This window comes from Strigops habroptila, chromosome 3 (assembly GCF_004027225.2).
Source record: "Strigops habroptila isolate Jane chromosome 3, bStrHab1.2.pri, whole genome shotgun sequence".
In the NCBI taxonomy this organism is placed as follows: Eukaryota; Metazoa; Chordata; class Aves; order Psittaciformes; family Psittacidae; genus Strigops; species Strigops habroptila.
In genome coordinates, this window is record NC_044279.2 from 669,458 (window position 1) to 689,465 (window position 20,008).

Genomic DNA, 20,008 nt, shown 5'->3' on the forward strand with positions numbered 1-20,008 from the left:
AAATGTAGTTTTATAGCATTTGCTGGGGATTATCTTGATTTTCACCTTACCGTGTTCTTGATTTCACTTGGGTTGCATAGGTTATTTCTTTCTCTTCCCAGATATCTTCTTCCTCCTCGTTGTCATCGAATTGTTGGATCCTCTCATTGCAGCAGGCTTCGAAGAGGGAAGCATTGGGCTGAAAGAATATTAAAACCAAAATCAAACCCCATTCATTCTTAGGAGACAGAAACAAGAACCTCAGTGATGAAGAAGCTCATGGAGCAGCATTTGGACACAACTAAATACCATGAAGGTGTTTGCATTTACTTCATTTTGTATCCCAGGTGGTGCAACAAGCAATGTTCAGCTGTGGAACAGTAATAATAGCTCAGTATGCTCAGAAGCAGCCAGCCCATGAGAGATCCAGAAAGAATCACCACCATATCTCAGCCCATGCTGCTTCCAAAGCTGCAGGAGCTTCCACGAGCTACATGACTCCAGCAGACACCCACAGTGGCAGTCATGGTAGCAGAGGGCTGGAAACAATTCCCTTAAGAACACATCTGCAGACTGACCAGCTTGGAACTCAGAGAATAAAGTGATGCCATAGATGCAAATGGCACCTAGACTAATCCTCAGTGCAATGTGTTCCAGTGACCGCATTCTCCTTGACAGAACGGCAGGAAGCTCCCGAGCAAAGCTGTCCACCTGGACACGCTGGAGAGGTGGGACCGTGTGAACCTCATGGAGTTCAACCAGGCCAAGGGAAAAGTCCTGCGCATGGGATGGGGTAATCCCCAGCACAGACACAGGCTGGGGGAGACTGGATGGAGCAGCCTGAGAAGGACTTGGGGTGTTGGGTGAGGAGAAGCTCCCCATGACCCGGCTTCAGTGTGTGCTTGAGCCCAGAACCCCCCCGTGTGCTGGGCTGCACCCCCAGAGCGTGAGCAGCAGGTCAGGGAGGGGATCCTGCCCCTCTGCTGCGCTCTGGGGAGACCTTAGAGCAGCCCTGATCCAGCTCTGGGGCAACAGCACCAGAGGGACGTGGAGCTGCTGGAGCGAGGCCAGAGGAGGCCCCGGAGCTGCTGCGAGGGCTGGAGCAGCTCTGAGCAACCTGCTCTAGTGGAAGGTGCCCCTGCCCGTGGCAGGGGTTGGAACTGGAGGAGCTTTAAGGTCCCTTCCAACCCGAAATAATGTACCAGATCTTACTTCTTTCAAATGACAGCAGCTGGTTCAGCACAACCTTGCCAGAATGTCCCCTATTAAATAAATATCCCAAAGAGCCACTCACACTGTCATCATCTGCATCGATGTTGAAGTTTATCTCTGCGATCCTGTCAAAGGGAGCACTGCCAAAAAAGGGAAAGAAGTGTCAATGATGGCATGGAGTGACAAAGCACTTCTGCACGTGCAGCAAGAATAGAGAGATGCTTTCTATGACTGCTCAATGCCCCCACGTTTGCTCCCTGAATGTTAATTTCTGTGTTATGTGCAACAGTGCAACCTGCTCCAGCGGAAGGTGTCCCTGCCCGTGGCAGGGGGTTGGAGCTGGAGGAGCTTTAAGGTCCCTTTCAAACCCAAACCAGTCTGGGATTGTACGATTCTATTGGAAGAACAGCAGAGGGTGCTGCAGGCCAAAAAACTCCAACCTCAAGAGCACAGTTTGGGTCCCTGCAGCACTCTTCACCGTATCAATGTACCTCTAAGTTTGGGCAGTGTTATTATCTTTCAAAGACGACTGTTTGTTAGCAAAAATACTGTCATGTAAATCACCAGGACACTGAAACATGATTAATGCTTCTTAAAATACTCGAATTCACATCTGCAGCAGTTTTCAACAGCAGGAAAACAGACAACAAGGAGCACGTTCAATACCAGAACTGTTCTGTAGTATTTTCTCCTTATCTAATCACAAATACAGATAGAACATCCCAGTTACAGATGTCAATGAGCTTCTTCATAAGGACGTAAGATGCCTTCAGCTTTTCACATAAGTTAATTCTTCCCCTCCACTACACACATATAAGTTCAGAATTTGCTGCTATCTGATAGAAGTGAGGAGTGTATTTTACTTTTTAACGTGTAGAACTAAGTATTTAATCCAAGTTCAATTAAACTCTCATTATAGCCTGGATCTTTCTGGCATCATTAAAGTTCTGACATCTACAGTGCTCAGTAACAGCCCAGACAGGAAAGCTGGACTCCAAAATCTTTCTCCATGATAGAATACAGTTGCCAACTACTTGGCAAACATCTTAATGGAGTTCCTGGAGCTCTGAGGACCTCATGACTCTACTTTGATTCATGCCTGAAAGCAGCTCTGAAGCAGCCAAGCTATTTCCACATTGTCATTGCATTTAAGGTATTTCATGGCACCCAGAAGATGCTAAAAATAAGGTCTGAGCAGAACCAGCAAAAGAATCCTCAATAAATCACATCTGGAGCAGCCAAGGAGTCGGAGCCATGCCCAGAGCTCGCTGGGCAAAGAGCTTCCAGCTCCTGTCTGGACTCCAGGGCACCAGAATCCTGTGGCTCTTTGCAGAGCAGCCCCAGCATTTGCTGGCCAAAGTATTGGCTCCAGGATGGTGTCAGCAGGTTCTGCCTTGTCACCCCAATGACAAATAGTTCCTTTGATGGAGAGAAACATTGCCACGAGGTGACAGTGAATGGACAAAGCTGAGAAACAAGGGAACACGCTGGGTGTTCTCCAGGAGCACTCTCCTGTCAGTCACTATGAACTAAATGATTACAGTTCCTGAACCACTGTGGACAAATGGGATAACTCGGACCCAGCAACTCCCTGAAGTATAGTTTTCAAAGTGAGAAGATGAACTGCAGTTTTAATTAATTCCATTAGTTCCTCTCTAAAAGCAGCACAAATTCCAAACACTGAATTCAGCAAGTCACATAACATTAAATCCATTTCTATCGGCCTTCTTTGAACTGTTACTTGTTCCTGCCTTATCTAGATTTCCTTTTCCATAAGAGCAAATGGCTAATTTTTACTGTGGACTTCATCAGAACATTCTTCTTCCTCCTCCTAATTTCAATAAGGCCTTAATGCCACTGGGGAATATCTGTAGAATTGCCTGGAGTTTGCTCTAATGCTTTGCTTTCTGTGCAGTTACATTTATTCCAGAATAGGGCTGGGTAACAGTTACATGTTTTATTTAAAAGGTTTCTCTTCAAAATGAAGAAGTGCTTTTCCCTGGTTCTACAAGAGGCTTTGGAGATCAGAGGTGGACTCCTATGAAAAGGAAACCATCAGATGTTCTCCAAGCCATTGATCAGCCTGTTTCAAACCAAAGGAGGTAGAGAGTGAGGTTCATTTTCAAACCTGAACCAGAAGCAGAAAGATTAGATGCAAAGAGGTTTAAATGCTCAATATAAACCTCCTGAAGTTTTCTAAACGTACTTGATATTATCATCCTGGTCTGCAAACTCCTCGTCATTGAAGCCGAACTGATCCACAAAGTTTGCTGTCATCTGCTGGATCTGGTACTCGGAGAAGGCCTGAGCAAAGGAACCCAACAAGAGCCCTCATTAAGGTGGCCAAAGACATGCAACTGAGCTGGTTGAAAACATGTATTCTAGAAAAGCATTAATATCACAGCAAACTGGTGAGCTTTGAGGAATCATCTCATCTGCTCCAACCCCTCTTCTCAAAGCAGGATCAAACACCAAGCCCTGGAGAGATGCTTCTCTGATCTGCTCTTAGCTTCTTCCAAAGGGACTTATGAAAACTTCCTAGGAAACCATTTCTTGGCTCCATTATTCTACTAGGATGTTATATTGGGGGTTTTCACTTGTTTTCCCCTGGTGCAATATGAAGTTTACCTTGTTGCTACTTAAACCCACCATGGACATCAAGAAGGCACTTTTCCTCTAAACCCCTCTTCCTTGTAGGATGAGGCACATGTCTGCATATAATCTTGTCTTCTCTTGACCAAGTGGACCAAACTCTTTCAACTTTTCTTCCCATGTCACATTTTACACCTCTGATCACTCTCATTACCATCCTCTAGCTTATCTCTTGCTAATACAAACCACTTTTGAAGGTCACTGCCTCCAAGTGGACATTCACCAAGGAGAATGGGAAATTACTCCACGTGTCCTTAAGATGACACCCTCACATCTCATCAAGTTGGTTTCCCACAGCAGCTTGGCTCTTCTATTTTTCAGCTTGCACCCCAGGAACTTGCACCTCCATCCCTGGCAGTGTTCAAGGCCAGGTTGGACACAGGGGCTTGGAGCAACCTGCTCTAGTGGAAGGTGTCCCTGCCCGTGGCAGGGGTGGGAGCTGGAGGAGCTTTAAGGTCCTTTCCAACACAAACCATTCTAGGATTCAGCTAAATGTATTCCCAGCTGGAGGCTAGACCATGTAAGCAGCTACACTGGAAAAACACAAAAGAGCTGAACATGCTAAGAATTTTGGAACTGCTCTATGCTAGGGCAGATTAAGGGCAAACCAGAGAAGGAAGCTCCCCAGGAACAGTAAAGAGCATGTTATCAACTCACCTGTTGGAGAGAAAGTTCATTGGGAAAAGCACTCTCAATGTCTTCATCCTCACTGGAGGAGTGCAGATGGTGGGTGCTCACCTGAGGGAAGTACAAAGAAATCAGCATAAGTGAAAGGTAAAAAACTCAAAGCCTTTTGTTCCACACACACAATTAATGACCAAACTGCTCAGAAGGGAGAAACCACCCCAGTGACTAACATAGAAACATGGACTAGAGTTTACCAACACGTATCAGAGCTGCTGCTTCAAGAACTGTAATGCAACATGTTTTCTACACTCAGCCCTTGTAAGCCTTCTTCATAAAAACAAGCAAAAGAACAAAACACCACCAGCAATATCACTTCTTCTTAGCTAAGAAAGGTGCAGAAGGTAACAGGCCCATCTGAAACATTCACAGTATCCCTGTTCTCACCAAATCCACTGTATTCCTCCTGTTGGTTTCCGTCAGTGTCTCTTCTACAAAGCTCTCCCATCTCCCCCTGCAATCCTCAGGTAGCTCTGCAAGAAAAAAGTCACCACAAGGTTTAGCACAACTCACAGAGAAGGGATCAAACCAGTCACTCAGCCCCAGTGGTTAACTGGGAGCTTCTGAGCTGCACATGAGGTAAGTAATGGATTCTGTAAGTGAATTACATTTTACTTGCGATTTCCTAAAAATGGTACATTTTGCTGAGAAAGGAACATCTTTCATTAGGCCAAGCAGTAGGATATCACGGGTCTGAACATCTTAACTCACTTGTGCAATTATAGTGCGATAAAGATACAAAACTCCTACTACAGCTTTCTGAAAACCAGCATCCATGTGACTTAAGTTCTGCTTTTACCTCACTTGTCTTTCCTAGTGCCACCCCCCCATGTGCTGGGCTGCACCCCCAGAGCGTGAGCAGCAGCTCAGGGAGGGGATCCTGCCCCTCTGCTGCGCTCTGGGGAGACCCCCCCTGCAGCCCTGATCCAGCTCTGGGGCAACAGCACAAGAGGGACGTGGAGCTGTTGGAGCGAGTCCAGAGGAGGCCCCGGAGCTGCTGCGAGGGCTGGAGCAGCTCTGCTCTGGAGCCAGGCTGAGAGAGCTGGGCTGGGGCAGCCTGGAGAAGAGAAGGCTCCTGAAGGGGAGACCTTAGAGCAGCTCCAGTGCCTAAAGGGGCTCCAGGAAACCTGGAGAGGGGCTTGGGACAAGGGCCTGTAGGGACAGGCCAAGGGGAATGGCTTTAACCTGCCAGAGGGGAGACTGAGATGAGCTCTGAGGCAGAAGTTGTTCTCTGTGAGGGTGCTGAGGCGCTGGCACAGGGTGCCCAGAGAAGCTGTGGCTGCCCCATCCCTGGCAGTGTTCAAGGCCAGGTTGGACACAGGGGCTTGGAGCAACCTGCTCTAGTGGAAGGTGTCCCTGCCCATGGCAGGGGTTGGAGCTGGAGGAGCTTTAAGCTCCCTTCCAACACAAACCAGGCTGGGGTTTTATGATTTTATGACTATGGTGGGTTGACCCCAGCCAGCAACTAAGCACCCACCCATCTGCTTGCTCACTCCACACACTGCAGGATGGGGGAGAGAACTGGAAGACTAAAAGTGGCAAAAACTCCTAAACTGAAATAAAGAAAGTTTAGTAAGTGAAGAAAAAAGTGGGGAAAACCCCAAACCAAGTGACGCAAAGACACTCACTCACCACCTCCCACCAGCAGATTGATGCTCAGCCAGTTTCTGAGCAGAAGTTACCATAGAAAGTTCCTACTGCTGAGTACAGGAGTAATATATGGAATAGCTCTTCAGTCAGCCCAGGCCAGCTCCCATCCTCTTGTCCACCTTGTCTACTGGGGCATGCAGCATGGATAAAAGGGAAAGCCTTGGTACTGTGCAAGCTCAGTGAGAACTAAACCAGGGGTGTGTGATCAGCACCATTTATCACAACTCCCAAACACAGCACCACATGGGTGCTATGAATAAAGTTGTCTTCATCCCCCCAGGCCCAGAACAGTGAAACAAGGGAGGGAAATCACCAGGACCTGTGAAACTTTCAGTCTTTACTGAAATCTTTGTAACTTGTCCATTTTCATGTAGATCTGACAACACACCAAGTTACTGTCTTACAGAGCCTTACCACTGGAGATGTCTGATAGAAGCCAAAAATGGAAACTCGTCGTTTCCCTGAATAGATGCAGATGGAAAATCTGATTTCCTCTCACAGGAAAATGTCAGACAAATCTAGTTCTCCAAATAAATCCAATGAAGATGTGATGGACAAAGCCTGGCAAGGTGAGTATCTGACAAAGCAGAGATGTAGAGCCTCTGTGACACATCATTTACTGTGTCTCTTACTCTCAGACTGGTATGAGAATAAAGAAGTACAGAAACACCACTTTGGAATGCTGTAAAGAAGCACTATAGATGTACACAGAAATCAGGAAGGAAAGCAGCATTCTTTAGCACAAACAAGTTACCTTCAGTCTCTGGTTGCAAAAACAAAGCTCCAACAATTTCAACCTAATTGTATGAAAATAAAGAGCAACCAAGTTTGGTCTTGACAATTGTTTAAGTTATGGGAAATTGTGATATTTAACTGGAAATCCTTTTCATTATAAAAGGAATCATCATGAAATACACACAATTGTCTTTCCAAAGGGCCTACAAAGGGTTATTGAATCAAGGAAGGAAGGAAGGACCAGAGACAGGAGCACGAACCTTTAATGAACTCACTGATCTGAGTCTGCATGGGGCCCTTCTCCATATTCTGCACCACGGCGTTGGCTATCCGGGTGAGGTGGCCCATGTTGCCTCTCCTCATCCCACCTTCTGCCCTGAAAAGAGAAACAGCCATTAGCAAACTAACCAGGCACAGGAGCCCCAGGGTCACATCCATAACCACTTCCACCATCCAGACACGCTACGAGCTCCCCATGGCTGCAAGGGTCTGGCATACAGAGGCGCTGCTGCGGGCAGGTCCCTATGGAAGATGCAGCAGTGAGTTGGCTGGAATGCCCCTGCTCATGCAGGATGAGCCTTCCCAGGACAAACCAACCTGTCTGCACCTTCCATGCACTGAGAGGGAGGGGATCATTTATCCGGTTCAGGATACACTAGGCAAAATATAAGCCAGTACCAAAGAGGAAGCTAAGTGGGTGCATTGAAAGACTGCTGCAGATATAAATGATCTGATTATAATTTCCACTAAAGAAAACTCCCAGCAGTAAGAATTTACATCGCTACTACCAAGAAGGCTTTAGTTTTACTTGCAATTGAAGTATTAAGCAGATGAATTCAAGAGAACAAAAGACACTCATCTACAACCATTAGATATCCCCCTTGCAAAACAAATCTAAGAAGCCAGCACTAAATCCCAGCAGTCTCTGAGTCACTTTTCTTTTGAGTCTTTACTGGTTCTAGCAGAGCAGCAATATAAAAACCAGAGGATGAAGAGCCTGAAATAAATCTGTTTTCCACAGTGCCCAAAGAAGGACTGAGATTTGGAAGGAAAATCTAAACCCAGTGGCACATTCCTGGTAAGAAATTTCACAGCACCGTGTTTAGAAACAGCATTTCTGCCTTTGCACTGATGCTGAAAACACTCTTATTCATTGTAATATTATTATTAATGGCTTTAACCTGCCAGAGGGGAGACTGAGATGAGCTCTGAGGCAGAAGCTCTTCCCTGTGAGGGTGCTGAGGCGCTGGCACAGGGTGCCCAGAGAAGCTGTGGCTGCCCCATCCCTGGCAGTGTTCAAGGCCAGGTTGGACACAGGGGCTTGGAGCAACCTGCTCTAGTGGAAGGTGTCCCTGCCCGGGGCAGGGGTTGGAGCTGGAGGAGCTTTAAGCTCCCTTCCAACCCAAACTGGTCTGGGGTTCTCTGATTCTATGATTACGCACATTAAAATAGCCAAATCCTGAAGTCAAATTCAGGTTGACCATCACAAACAGAACTGGTGGGTCAGAATCAAACTAAACAGAAACAACCCCCTTACAAACAGGGCGACAAGAAGTTTCCACCTCAATTTAGGACGTCCCCAGCTGTAAAATGAAGGGTTCTGTCCTAGATGCCAGCAGAGCCAATGCGTAAGAAAGTTGCTGCATCAAAGGGATATGTCTGTGAACTTACACTGATGGCCACACTTACTCCATTTTCAATTCTAATTACCCAGGCAGATCAAATGCACTGCAGTGAAAGAATTATGTGGGTTACCTTGAAGCTAAATGCTACTAGTTACAAGGTCCATGAAGAACACATGGAATAACTAAGAGAACTCTAGAAGAATCCCATGTTCCAATAGGAAAATATATTACCACCATTCTTGCTGATGATTATTAAGATAACTCCCAATGTCTCCATTTGGAATCTCTGCCCCTGGGGCTCCCAGTGCCTGACTCCATCTCGTCACTGAGTGCATCAATCATCTCCAGCTAAACTCAAGTTTCTTAAAGCACATCATCTGACATACCTCCTGTTAAGGCACTATTTTTTTCTGTCCATTAAAATTCCTTCCAGTGTGGTGACTGGAACTGTCTGGCATGAAATATGGATGAGCTCTAGTTCCTATCTAATCTAATTAGGAAAACTCTTAAGCAGCAACCACAGATGTTTTTGTTACCTATAAAACTGTGCACAATTAGAGTTGTGCAATGAAACTGTCAGTGACATTTGCTATCAACAGCCCAAGGGGCTGCGAGAGGGAAAAATAAACCAAAAAACCCAAAATCAAATCAAACCAAACCCCCAAAAAAACCAAACCCACCAATTATGGCCTGACAGTGACCCTACAGTAATTACAGTGGGACTACAAAGCACTGTGAAGCCATAAAGAGCTCAAAATAGTGAGGGAGGACCAAAATATTTAGATGGACAAAGAAGCAGAAGCCTGGATAAAATGTTCACTTTAGTAATGTTTTAGGGTTTTTTAATGATTTAGTCCTTATAATCATTGCAATCAGCATGAAATCAGAGTGGTTTATACCATTTAATATTAAATCTGGGGCAAATGTGGGACAAAAATGCTTTCCCACCTCTGCTTCCACACAGTTGCTCACCGGGGAGAATATAATTGTGCATTTAAACAAAAAGCAAAGTTAATATGCAGTGTAATATCTTGAGAAAGCAAGAAAGCAGCACATTGTATTTCGGTTGCGATGTTACAGACATTAAATAAAATAAATCAAATCCTGCTTTCACATGATATGTCTATTGCTGAATTTAAATATCACCTATTTCCAAATCACTTATGTAAGTAAATAAACCTAATTCCAAATCACAATCACAACCCAAATCATTACAGACACCACTGAATTATCCAAATAATTAGAAGACTATTTCAAGGCATTATTCTAAACCTGCAGTCCCAGCACAAAAGCCTCCATTCCCCACATCCTTACTGTATTTTGTCATTGGCTTCCCAGGCATCTAATATCCTTTGCACAAGGCAGCATTTCTGGAACAGCTGGAGAGGAAAACAAAGAGATAGGAAGAAAACTTCAAACGTTTGCCAAAGGGAGACTCAGGCCTCAGAAGTCTGCACTGAACTACAGTTACGTTTTGTTCAGTCCTTCACTCTAGTGAACAAGAACTTCGAGTTCAGCACTTCTCTTTCCCAAGAGCTCAAGTTTCTTCTTTCTCAGAGGATCCGAGGCAAGCAGCAACACCTATAAATGTCTTCAGCCTGCTCTGGGGCTTCTCTGAGCAGTCATGAGGACATCGTTGTCATTTACAACACAACAACAACAAGCTTTCACCATTAGGGCGTCCGCGCAGAAGCTAAAATGTAGTTAGCTACTTGCAGTTACTTTTTTTTTTTGGTCTTATATGCAGTTTATATGCATTTTTTATTAAGTAAAAATAGATTCACAAGCCCATTAAAGGAGATTAAAGGGTGATACCTTTATTTTGTAACTGGATGCTAAAATCAGATACATAAAAGCAAATTCACTTCCATCCAGATCTGACAGAACCTCTTCACAGGGACTGCAGCAATAGGACAAGGGGTGATGGGTTCAAACTGAAACAGGGGAAGTTCAGGTTGGAGATAAGGCAGAAGCTCTTCCCTGTGAGGGTGCTGAGGCGCTGGCACAGGGTGCCCAGAGAAGCTGTGGCTGCCCCATCCCTGGCAGTGTTCAAGGCCAGGTTGGACACAGGGGCTTGGAGCAACCTGCTCTAGTGGAAGGTGTCCCTGCCCGGGGCAGGGGTTGGAGCTGGAGGAGCTTTAAGGTCCCTTCCAACACAAACCAGGCTGGGATTCTGTGATCTCTAGACACTGGTAAATAAACTCCACGCTCCTGAAGGGTTCATCACACCAAGCAAAGACTGACTCAGTCAGTCTGCATTCCTCAGGGGACACGACCAGACTTACATGAGTGACCATGATATTCTCCGTATTGTTTTCTGGAGTCTCTATGTTCTCTGTGGCCACGTTTCCATTCAGCACCTCTTCTTTGCTTTCTAGGTCATTAGTAGTAGTAGTTTTTCCCTCTTGGGCAGAGTGGGAGAGAATAGCTGCTATGGACAATTCCACTTGGAAATGCAAAAAGTTATTCCATGTGTATTTAAAAAATAAGTCCTGGGAAAAGAGGAGAAACAAATTAGTTGTTTCTAGATACATCTTCCCATTCTTAACAACAAAATGATGTTAGAACATTGCCCAAGTAGTTGTTCAATCAGCAATTCCACTAAAACAGTTTTACTCATGTGCCTCAGCATCCACTTGTAGCTGGATGTGCTCTGTTTGCTCTGCTGTAACATGCACCCTCCAAAAAACCAACCACCATATAGTAACATAATTTAGTTATAATAAATAATTCAACCAGGCTGGATGGGGCAGGGCTTTAACCTGCCAGAGGGGAGATTGAGATGAGCTCTGAGGCAGAAGTTGATCCCTGTGAGGGTGCTGAGGCGCTGGCACAGGGTGCCCAGAGAAGCTGTGGCTGCCCCATCCCTGGCAGTGTTCAAGGCCAGGTTGGACACAGGGGCTTGGAGCAACCTGCTCTAGTGGAAGGTGTCCCTGCCCGGGGCAGGGCTTGGAGCTGGAGGAGCTTTAAGGTCCCTCCAAACACAAACCACTCTGGGGTTCTATGAATTTCTAAGTATGAAAATGATTTTCTGAAAGCCCCCCCAGGTTCTATTGGCAGTGTTCAGAACACAGCCCTGCTCACAGCTAGAGAAAGGTGATCTCTCAGTATGATGAGAGCTGATACACACAAGGTACTCGAGCTTTCCCAGTAACCAGCCTCTTTTGCATACACACTACTACACTACTATAACAATAAATTGAAAGCATGGGGTTCATTTCACAATACAAGTATCTGTATTTATATTACAAAAGCTGCTCTGAGGATGATGCTCCTACTTTCAGCAGAATAGAAAAATGACAGACACTGGCACACATGAAACAAACCGCACTGAACAGATGAAAGAAGAGCAGAAGTGTTCCCAGTTCGAAGTTTTTCCCTCTCCCCACTCCTGGTGTCTCATTGTGTTACTCACAAGTAATAAATTCATGGTACTGAGTCTGCATAGTTCCTGATTAATACTGGGAGTGTTTGTGTGAAGCAGAGCAGCTATTAGACGAGATCCATGAAGACGAGCGTTCCCCAGTGGCTCCTCCAGGACTCCAATTGTCGTCAGGATTGCTGCTTTCTGTCAGAGAAACACATCATGAGCACCTCAGCCAGGCCCAGCATCTCCTCCCGTGCACACGCACAATGATCTGACTAAACACAACTACTTCATTTCACAACTCTTCTCTGCAGGCAAGCCTAAACCAGTCCTGTGGAGAAGGACTTGGGATGTTGGGTGAGGAGAAGCTCCCCATGACTCGGCTTCAGTGTGTGCCTGAGCTCAGAACCCCCCGTGTGCTGGGCTGCACCCCCAGAGCATGAGCAGCAGCTCAGGGAGGGGATCCTGCCTCTCTGCTGCGCTCTGGGGAGACCCCCCCTGCAGCACCGTGGGCAGGGCTGGTGTCCTCAACATGAGAAGGACATGGAGCTGCTGGAGCTAGTCCAGAGGAGGCCACGAGGATGATCAGGGGCTGGAGCACCTCCCATATGGAGACAGGCTGAGAACATTGGGGCTGTTCAGCCTGGAGAAGAGAAGCTGCGTGGAGACCTCAGAGCAGCTTCCAGTGTCTGAAGGGGGCTACAAGGATGCTGGAGAGGGACTCTGCATCAGGGACTGTAGCAAGAGGACAAGGGGTGATGGGTTTAAACTGAAAGAGGGGAAGTTCAGGTTGGAGATAAGGCAGAAGCTCTTCCCTGTGAGGGTGCTGAGGTGCTGGCACAGGGTGCCCAGAGAAGCTGTGGCTGCCCCATCCCTGGCAGTGTTCAAGGCCAGGTTGGACACAGGGGCTTGGAGCAACCTGCTCTAGTGGAAGGTGTCCCTGCCCGGGGCAGGGGTTGGAGCTGGAGGAGCTTTAAGCTCCCTTCCAACACAAACCATTCAATGATTCCATGCTCCTGTGGAAGGAGGAGATGCCCTACCTTGGGAGGATTGAGCAGCAGCTGGTGGAAATCCTTCAGCCGTGGTTCAATACCATGTAAGATGCTGCTATTGACAGTGTAAGACCTTTCAAATCCCTGAGTGTATGAGTCCATCAGTCCTTCCACTCTGTAAAGAAAAGCACAACAGTTAAGATCTGACAACATCTCAGGATGGTTTCCAGGCACACTGCCTGTAGTGGTCATCTTCTCTTCAAAAATAACTATGAAGATGAAGGATAGTAATTTCCAGCTACTGAATATATTTCCATAACTACATTGTATTAATATATCATTTACAAAATGCTATTCCCATAATCAAATCTGTGAATCAGCTGAGTGGGAAGACAGGGACTAAGCTGTCTGCAGAGCTGACAAAGACACATTCCCAAAGGGCTTCCTGGGTTTTAAAACTTCCCAAACATTGCTGCCCAAATATCCTCTGCCCAGAGAAGCTGTGGCTGCCCCATCCCTGGCAGTGTTCAAGGCCAGGTTGGACACAGGGGCTTGGAGCAACCTGCTCTAGTGGAAGGTGTCCCTGCCCGTGGCAGGGAGTTGGAACTGGGTGATCTTAAGGTCCTTTCCAACCCAAACCATTCCATGATTTTATGAAAATGGACATTTTCCATGTCTCACTCCCTCCCCAGAACTCTTTTTTGCCTTTTCCCTCTCTCCATAAAGAGAGAGATAATTTTAAAAAACAAAATTGAAACTATCCACCATATATGTAGATACATACACACCCATCATCGCACAGATTCTGCATGATGTACCACTGCCTCCCCCACTGCACACATCCTGCTCTAAGATCTCTGGTATTACAGACAAGACTCTGCTCTACACGTGCAGAACTCGAGGAGCCCAGGGAAGAACTAGCTGCCAACTGCTCCAACTGCCATGAGCTACAGCTACAGCATCAAAGCAACTGATCAGCTTTCCCTGTACTTGTTTCCAGTCGGCACTTCTCACTAGGCCACAAATTCCCTTTTTCACCTAAATGAAACTAGATTGGAGTTCCTACAACCATTCCTGCGAGAGAAGCCAGTGCTGACTTACCCAGAGCGCCTTGTTTCCAGCAACGTCAGAAGAACTTGTGTGCCATTCACTATGCAATTTTCAGTCTGTTCTCCATCAAACATATTCTTCAGGAGTTGCTCCACACATTCCTGCCTGTTGAGCAACACACCCGTGAGCAGAGTAAGAATTAGAAGCTTTTGGCAATTGCTTTAATCACAAACTATCCAATTCTGGGTTTTCTGGAGGAAAAGGCTGCCATTCCTGCTTCCCTTGAGACAGAATGAAGACATTCCTCTCTGAAGTCTCAGATACAAGAATGGTTCTACACCAGCTTTCTCAACTTGGTTGCTCATCACTATGGCAAGACCTGGTTACAGCCACCTAGACTCCACACCGAAGTGTTCTCCTCCTTTACCAACAGGATAGAACTCTTACTTACAACGAAGTGTTAACTTTAACTTGCTAAGGACAATATGGAGCTATTAGCTAAAATTATCCATCAGACTTGCAGAGGAAAGACACCAAACAGTTCAAGTTGAACCTTATCATTCACCAGTGCCATAATAAGATCCAGGACCTGGAATGAGAGGCCAACAAATGCAAACTGTACTGAATAAGCACATTTTTAGTAGCTTTAGCTTTTATCCCCTTAAAATATTTTAATGAATTCACCATCTCTTTGAGCCCTCAAACCAAGATAAGGTGCCTTCCAAACACTGACACACTGGGGGCCGGGATCAATGGCTTTAACCTGAAACAGGGGAAGTTCAGGGGGTTGGAACTAGGTGATCTGAAGATCCTTTCCAACCCAAACCATTCCATGACTCTGTGATTCTATAAGGCAGAAGCTCTTCCCTGTGAGGGTGCTGAGGCGCTGGCACAGGGTGCCCAGAGAAGCTGTGGCTGCCCCATCCCTGGCAGTGTTCAAGGCCAGGTTGGACACAGGGGCTTGGAGCAACCTGCTCTAGTGGAAGGTGTCCCTGGCCGGGGCAGGGGTTGGAGCTGGATGAGCTTTAAGGTCCTTTCCAACCCAAACCATTCCATGAGTCTAAGACTGCAGGAGTCAGAATGAATAAGGACACTGGCTCCTTTCCAGCATCCAAAATGATTCTGGAACAGCTTTAGAATGGAGAGTAAATAGCACAAAGGTAACACTCACTTTTCTCTTCCCTATCTGCCATGCTGGATGAATAATAGATGGGAGGAATAGGAGGTTCAGGCTGGCACTGGTGCTCTTCTACAGTTACTGCAGCCGTGCCTGCTCCCCCTCAGTGTTCACATTCCCCCCCATGCTACTTCTGAGGATGCTAATGACACTTCTGCAAACCCCAGGACTCAGCAAGTGCCTTTCTTGCCTTGCTAAGTCACATATCCAGCTAAAAACTGTGCTACGCAAGTTCACAGCCTCATTTTTACTATTTTCTAACATTGGACAAAATCTCATTTACATTTGCATAAATAAAACACGAGATAAAAATGTAAAAATACATGAATAATGCATGAGGGCAAATGATTTTGGTAAGCAGCAGCTAAATCCACTCCGTCAGCACAAGCATGAGAGGGAGAGCCAGGAAAAGGAGTGAGTTTACTGTAATTAACTGAATTCACTTTCATAGCACACAGCCAGCAGCTATTGAGAACCTAGATTTGATGTTCATTCTGTCACCCTGATGATGCTGCACCAGCTGATCATCAATTCTCTTCAGTCTTCATCAGGGACTGTAGCAATAGGACAAGGGGTGATGGGTTCAAACTGACAGAGGGGAGATTTAGGTTGGATCTAAGGCAGAAGCTCTTCCCTGTGAGGGTGCTGAGGCGCTGGCACAGGGTGCCCAGAGAAGCTGTGGCTGCCCCATCCCTGGCAGTGTTCAAGGCCAGGTTGGACACAGGGGCTTGGAGCAACCTGCTCTAGTGGAAGGTGTCCCTGCCTGTGGTAGAGGGTTGGAGCTGGAGGAGCTTTAAGGTCCCTTCAACCCAAACCAGGCTGGAATTCTATGAATTGTAAGCCTTTGCGGGCTTTCCCCCAACTATTTCCACTGTAGTTCACCCTTCTCCAAATTCACAACAACACACTCACTAGAATTGCCTCATCTGGAATTAGTTTGTGAGCTTTGGGGACCACCAACCCTGATCTTCCACCTTCACAGAGAGCTGCAAACCCCAGAGATCTCCACAGAGGTGGTTAAGTGATGCTACGAGTTGAGAACAGTATTAAATGGTTGTCACAGACGTCAAGAGTTAAGCCAAGGCCTGACACACACAGCTGGTGCCTCCAAGGGCCATCAGTAAGTGACAGTATTAGCAGCAATTTGTTCAGCAACAGTCCTCTGAGAAGTACTTACGATTCCAGTGCTGTGAGAAGTGGATCAGGCTCAGGTATGTCCTGGAGTTGATTGCTCTGGTCTCTGCTCAATCTTATGATATCACACAGGGTCTGAGAAGCATTTGATTGCCTCTGTAAAACAACACAGAGCCCATTTCAGTGCTAAGGCCTCTGCTTGGCTCCTTCTGGCCATCAGAGACAACTGAACATGGTGGGAATGCAAGAGGCTGAATACATGAGAGTTTTCCAAAGCAAGTGCTACCATGCTCTAAATTATTCATCTGTTAAATACAACATTGATTATTAGAAGCCTCAAGAGATTTTAAAATCAAAGAGGGTTTTAAACTGGACTTAACTCCCTGAACTTAACAATGTCAAGTATTTCACTCTTACTCCCCACTACTCAGGTTTTCTGCATGAAGAAATGGCTTCATAAACCCCTTTACAACATAATTACTATGTATTAAAAGGCTTTAAAGTAGTATTTTGATAAATTCATCATCTCATCCTGACTATCAAAGACTCTCTGTAGCTGCTGTATGTGTGAGTCCTCATGCTGTAATTCAGCATTCACCCGTACCATAGCACTGCTGAAGACACACAAATCAGCACGATACTTCCCGGTTTTTCCCTCAGAAGGGGTAATTTCTGGTGCTGAGATGAAGGAATCATAGTGTTGGCATCAGCGCTACACCGAGGGATCCCTGTGCCACCAGTTCTTTGGTGCTGGCATTCCCAGGAATCTGTAACCCAGTGCCCTATCCCCAGCCAAATCAAAGCAGGGTAGTTAGAGATCACCACGCTTCCATGCATCCATCCTGCTCAGCACCAGGGATGGCAACAGCCACCCAAGAGTGAAATGATAGTGGAGGAATCTGAAATCCAGACCTGGAGCTCCTGCCTTGGGTGTTTTCAGGAAATCATTGAAAGCAAAAAGGAAAATACAGCACTCAAAATTTAATAGCATCTCTTATTCATGGGCCCAGATAAATGCATTGTGTAGATTTTACAACCTACTTACTTATGGTCTAAAAAGAACTAAAAGTTGAAGCAAACTGGTTAGTTTAAAAGGTTTTTCAACAGCCTGTTTCAAAAGCAGGTTCCTACTTGAAACCAAGTGGCTGAAGATACTGAGACAAAGTGATGCAGCAGCAGAATGAACTGTGAAATTGGGAGTAAAATAAGTCAAAAGCGGATTGAAAATACAACAAAGCGCCTTGGTGTTGAGCAAGCAGAGGACAGGATGTCCACCCATACACATCATCCCTTGTGATCGCCTTCCACAAGTCACCTGGGTGTTCTTGAAGAGACAAAGAGAGTCTTCTGGAGCTTACAGGACCCTCTGCCCACAAAAACAAGACTGAGTCTTGTGATACTCACGTCCTCATCCTGGCTTGAATGGATCAATTCCACAAGTCTCTGAATGATTTTTGCTTCATTAAGCCACTGGAGGGGAAGGAAAGGGGAAAGAAAATCCTTGTGGATATCATACAATTCAAAACAAGAGGATCTTGAGAAGCTTTGCATAACACAGGCTTTCCTTCCATTTCCCAATCCAAGCCACAGGCAGTATCCAAACACCCCCAGGCACACACTGAGATGCATTTTGATTTGCCTCAGCACGTGCACCCTGCCCATGGAACCAAATCCCTCCATGCCTGTGGAAAGCATGGAACAGATCAGCCATAAGCACTATCTCATCCGCAGCACCATTAGTGTAATTACCAGCATGTTCTTCTCTCCCATTACCTACTCCTGCAGCCTTACTGCTGGTTACACAAGCAATTCCTCAGACTTTGAGATGGTTGTTACCATACCTCACCTCCCTGCTCCATGCCAGCTTCATCTGCCTTTCCTCGGTGCAAGCTATCACTTCACCTCCCCTTCCTGACCACATGCAAACCAAGAACACCATCTGCAAATGATATGTTCCACTCTCTCCCTTCCCAGCTCCATCTGCAAGCACAACATCTCCTTCCACTCTCATTCCTATCGTCTTCACTCCAGGCAACCTGCTCGATGTCTAACACCCATCAAACTCATCAGTCAAGCTAAAGCATTCTCTGCTGCTTCTGAAATAACTGACCCAACATGAATTAAAAGGAGAAGACTCTGCAGGTTTCTGCAATGATGGAATCTTCCATCGCTCTTCAGATGAGTCAGAGAAAATGAGCAGCCTCCTGCTTCCATTTCTCTCTAGGAAGGCTTGTGCAAGTCTTCTCCTCTTGAATGTTCATTTCTATGTTATCTATTTCCATGACTTCAACTCTAATCCTTACACTGACTCTTCACTCTAATAACCCTCCTACACCTCATCCTCTCCTCCTTGATGCCATGTTGAGCATGGTGTCTGTCTGATAAAACAGACACTTCACATCACCAGCTACAATGACCTTTCCCATCAATAATACTGCTGGTTTCCTACGAAGTCCAAAATGTCTTGACTTTGCCTCCTTTCTGGTGTTCCTCATTATTGCAAAAACACTAATGGTGTCCAAGAATGCACCCAACGTACAGCTGCCACACCAAGTACTTCATTCTAGATGGTATTTTCAGATCTGGCTTCTGTGATTTCTTCTTCCCATCATCCAGTGTACCCAAAAATTAAAAAACCTGGCTTCCTACGAGATTCTTCCTCACCTCTGAACCTACCTCTTCAAATTCTCCCACTGGTTTCTAGTTTTCTACCACTGAAATTAAACTTCTGAAGCTTCTTCTCAAGACCACCACTGTAGAGTTGATGCCTGCTGGGTCTTAATACATCAGTCCTGCTATCTCCATTCCACTGCCCATTCCCTCTTGGCTCAGTAGGTCTATAACCACCTTTGCTCATCTCCCTGTGCTTGGATGCTGTTATTTTCACTGGTAACCTTTGCTGTTAGGCCTGCCTGGTCCTTGACCCTCGTAGCAGGTTATGTGGGAAGGAGACCATTGCAGAGAAAGGGAAGAGCAAGGTGCTGGGCCATCTAGTCTAAGTCATGCTTTGCATGGAAAGGTTGGACCAGACAATACTTGAGGTCCCTTCCAACCTGGGATTCCATGATTCCATGGATGTGACTACTGAAACCCTCCTTTCAGATCTGGAGACTCAATCTTCTGACAGCTCAGGTGGCTGTCAGTTGGCAATTCACCCGAACAGCTCCACCAAAAGTAATTAAATTCTCCTCATTTCTATCTTCTCAAAACCAGCAGCTCAAATCTACCAGTTATGTGTATTCATGGTCTCTTGGACAACAGAATTACCCATGTCTCCTCTACTTTACACACCCCACTTTGCACACACCACAATTATGAGCCCAGATTGTGACTGCAACCTCTGGGTATTCCCACACTGCAAGCACGTTGCACGACTGCAATAAAAAGAACACACACACTCCATTTTCCCCACAAGTTTCCATTCTTCAAATGTTAAGCTCCACAGACAGGGTGCAGAGGGTGTTTCAGCCTCTTTGTTGCTTTGTGCAGAACCTACCTGCCAATCCATGTCAGCAGAAGAACTCTGACCTATCGAAGTTCCATCTACTCTTACCAGAGCCCAAGAGAAATCCACTTATTAACCCTCCTGCATTAAGGGTATTTCCTTTCCCTTGCAGAGCACAGCAAGTTTTAGTGACACGGGTTAGTGGTGGCCTTGGCAGTGCTGGGGTAAAGGCTGGACCAGATGATCTTATTGATTTTTCCAACCTGACTGATTCTATGATTCTAAGTTAAACCCCAGCTCTCCACT

The 20,008-nt window shown here is 46.0% G+C and overlaps 1 protein-coding gene across 8 annotated transcripts in view; it reads right to left on the reverse strand.

Moving 5' to 3' along the window:
* The window catches only part of PPP6R2 (protein phosphatase 6 regulatory subunit 2), a 98,885-nt gene that overhangs the window by 25,869 nt on the left and 53,008 nt on the right, over positions 1-20,008 (reverse strand). For 6 of the 8 annotated variants that reach the window (XR_003989474.1, XM_030472109.1, XM_030472103.1 and 3 more), the window contains 14 exons: positions 17,662-17,727; positions 16,301-16,413; positions 13,998-14,111; positions 12,945-13,071; positions 11,953-12,105; positions 10,823-11,029; positions 9,852-9,916; positions 7,173-7,288; positions 4,915-5,000; positions 4,501-4,581; positions 3,398-3,495; positions 1,270-1,331; positions 1,192-1,205; positions 51-178 (listed from right to left, as the gene is read on the reverse strand). Coding sequence is in view for 7 of the 8 variants with exons in the window: in XM_030472109.1 (XP_030327969.1) it covers positions 51-178; positions 1,192-1,205; positions 1,270-1,331; positions 3,398-3,495; positions 4,501-4,581; positions 4,915-5,000; positions 7,173-7,288; positions 9,852-9,916; positions 10,823-11,029; positions 11,953-12,105; positions 12,945-13,071; positions 13,998-14,111; positions 16,301-16,413; positions 17,662-17,727 (1,430 nt within the window). In the remaining variant the exon portion in view is untranslated. The other 2 variants (XM_030472110.1, XM_030472107.1) reach the window with 2 other exon arrangements.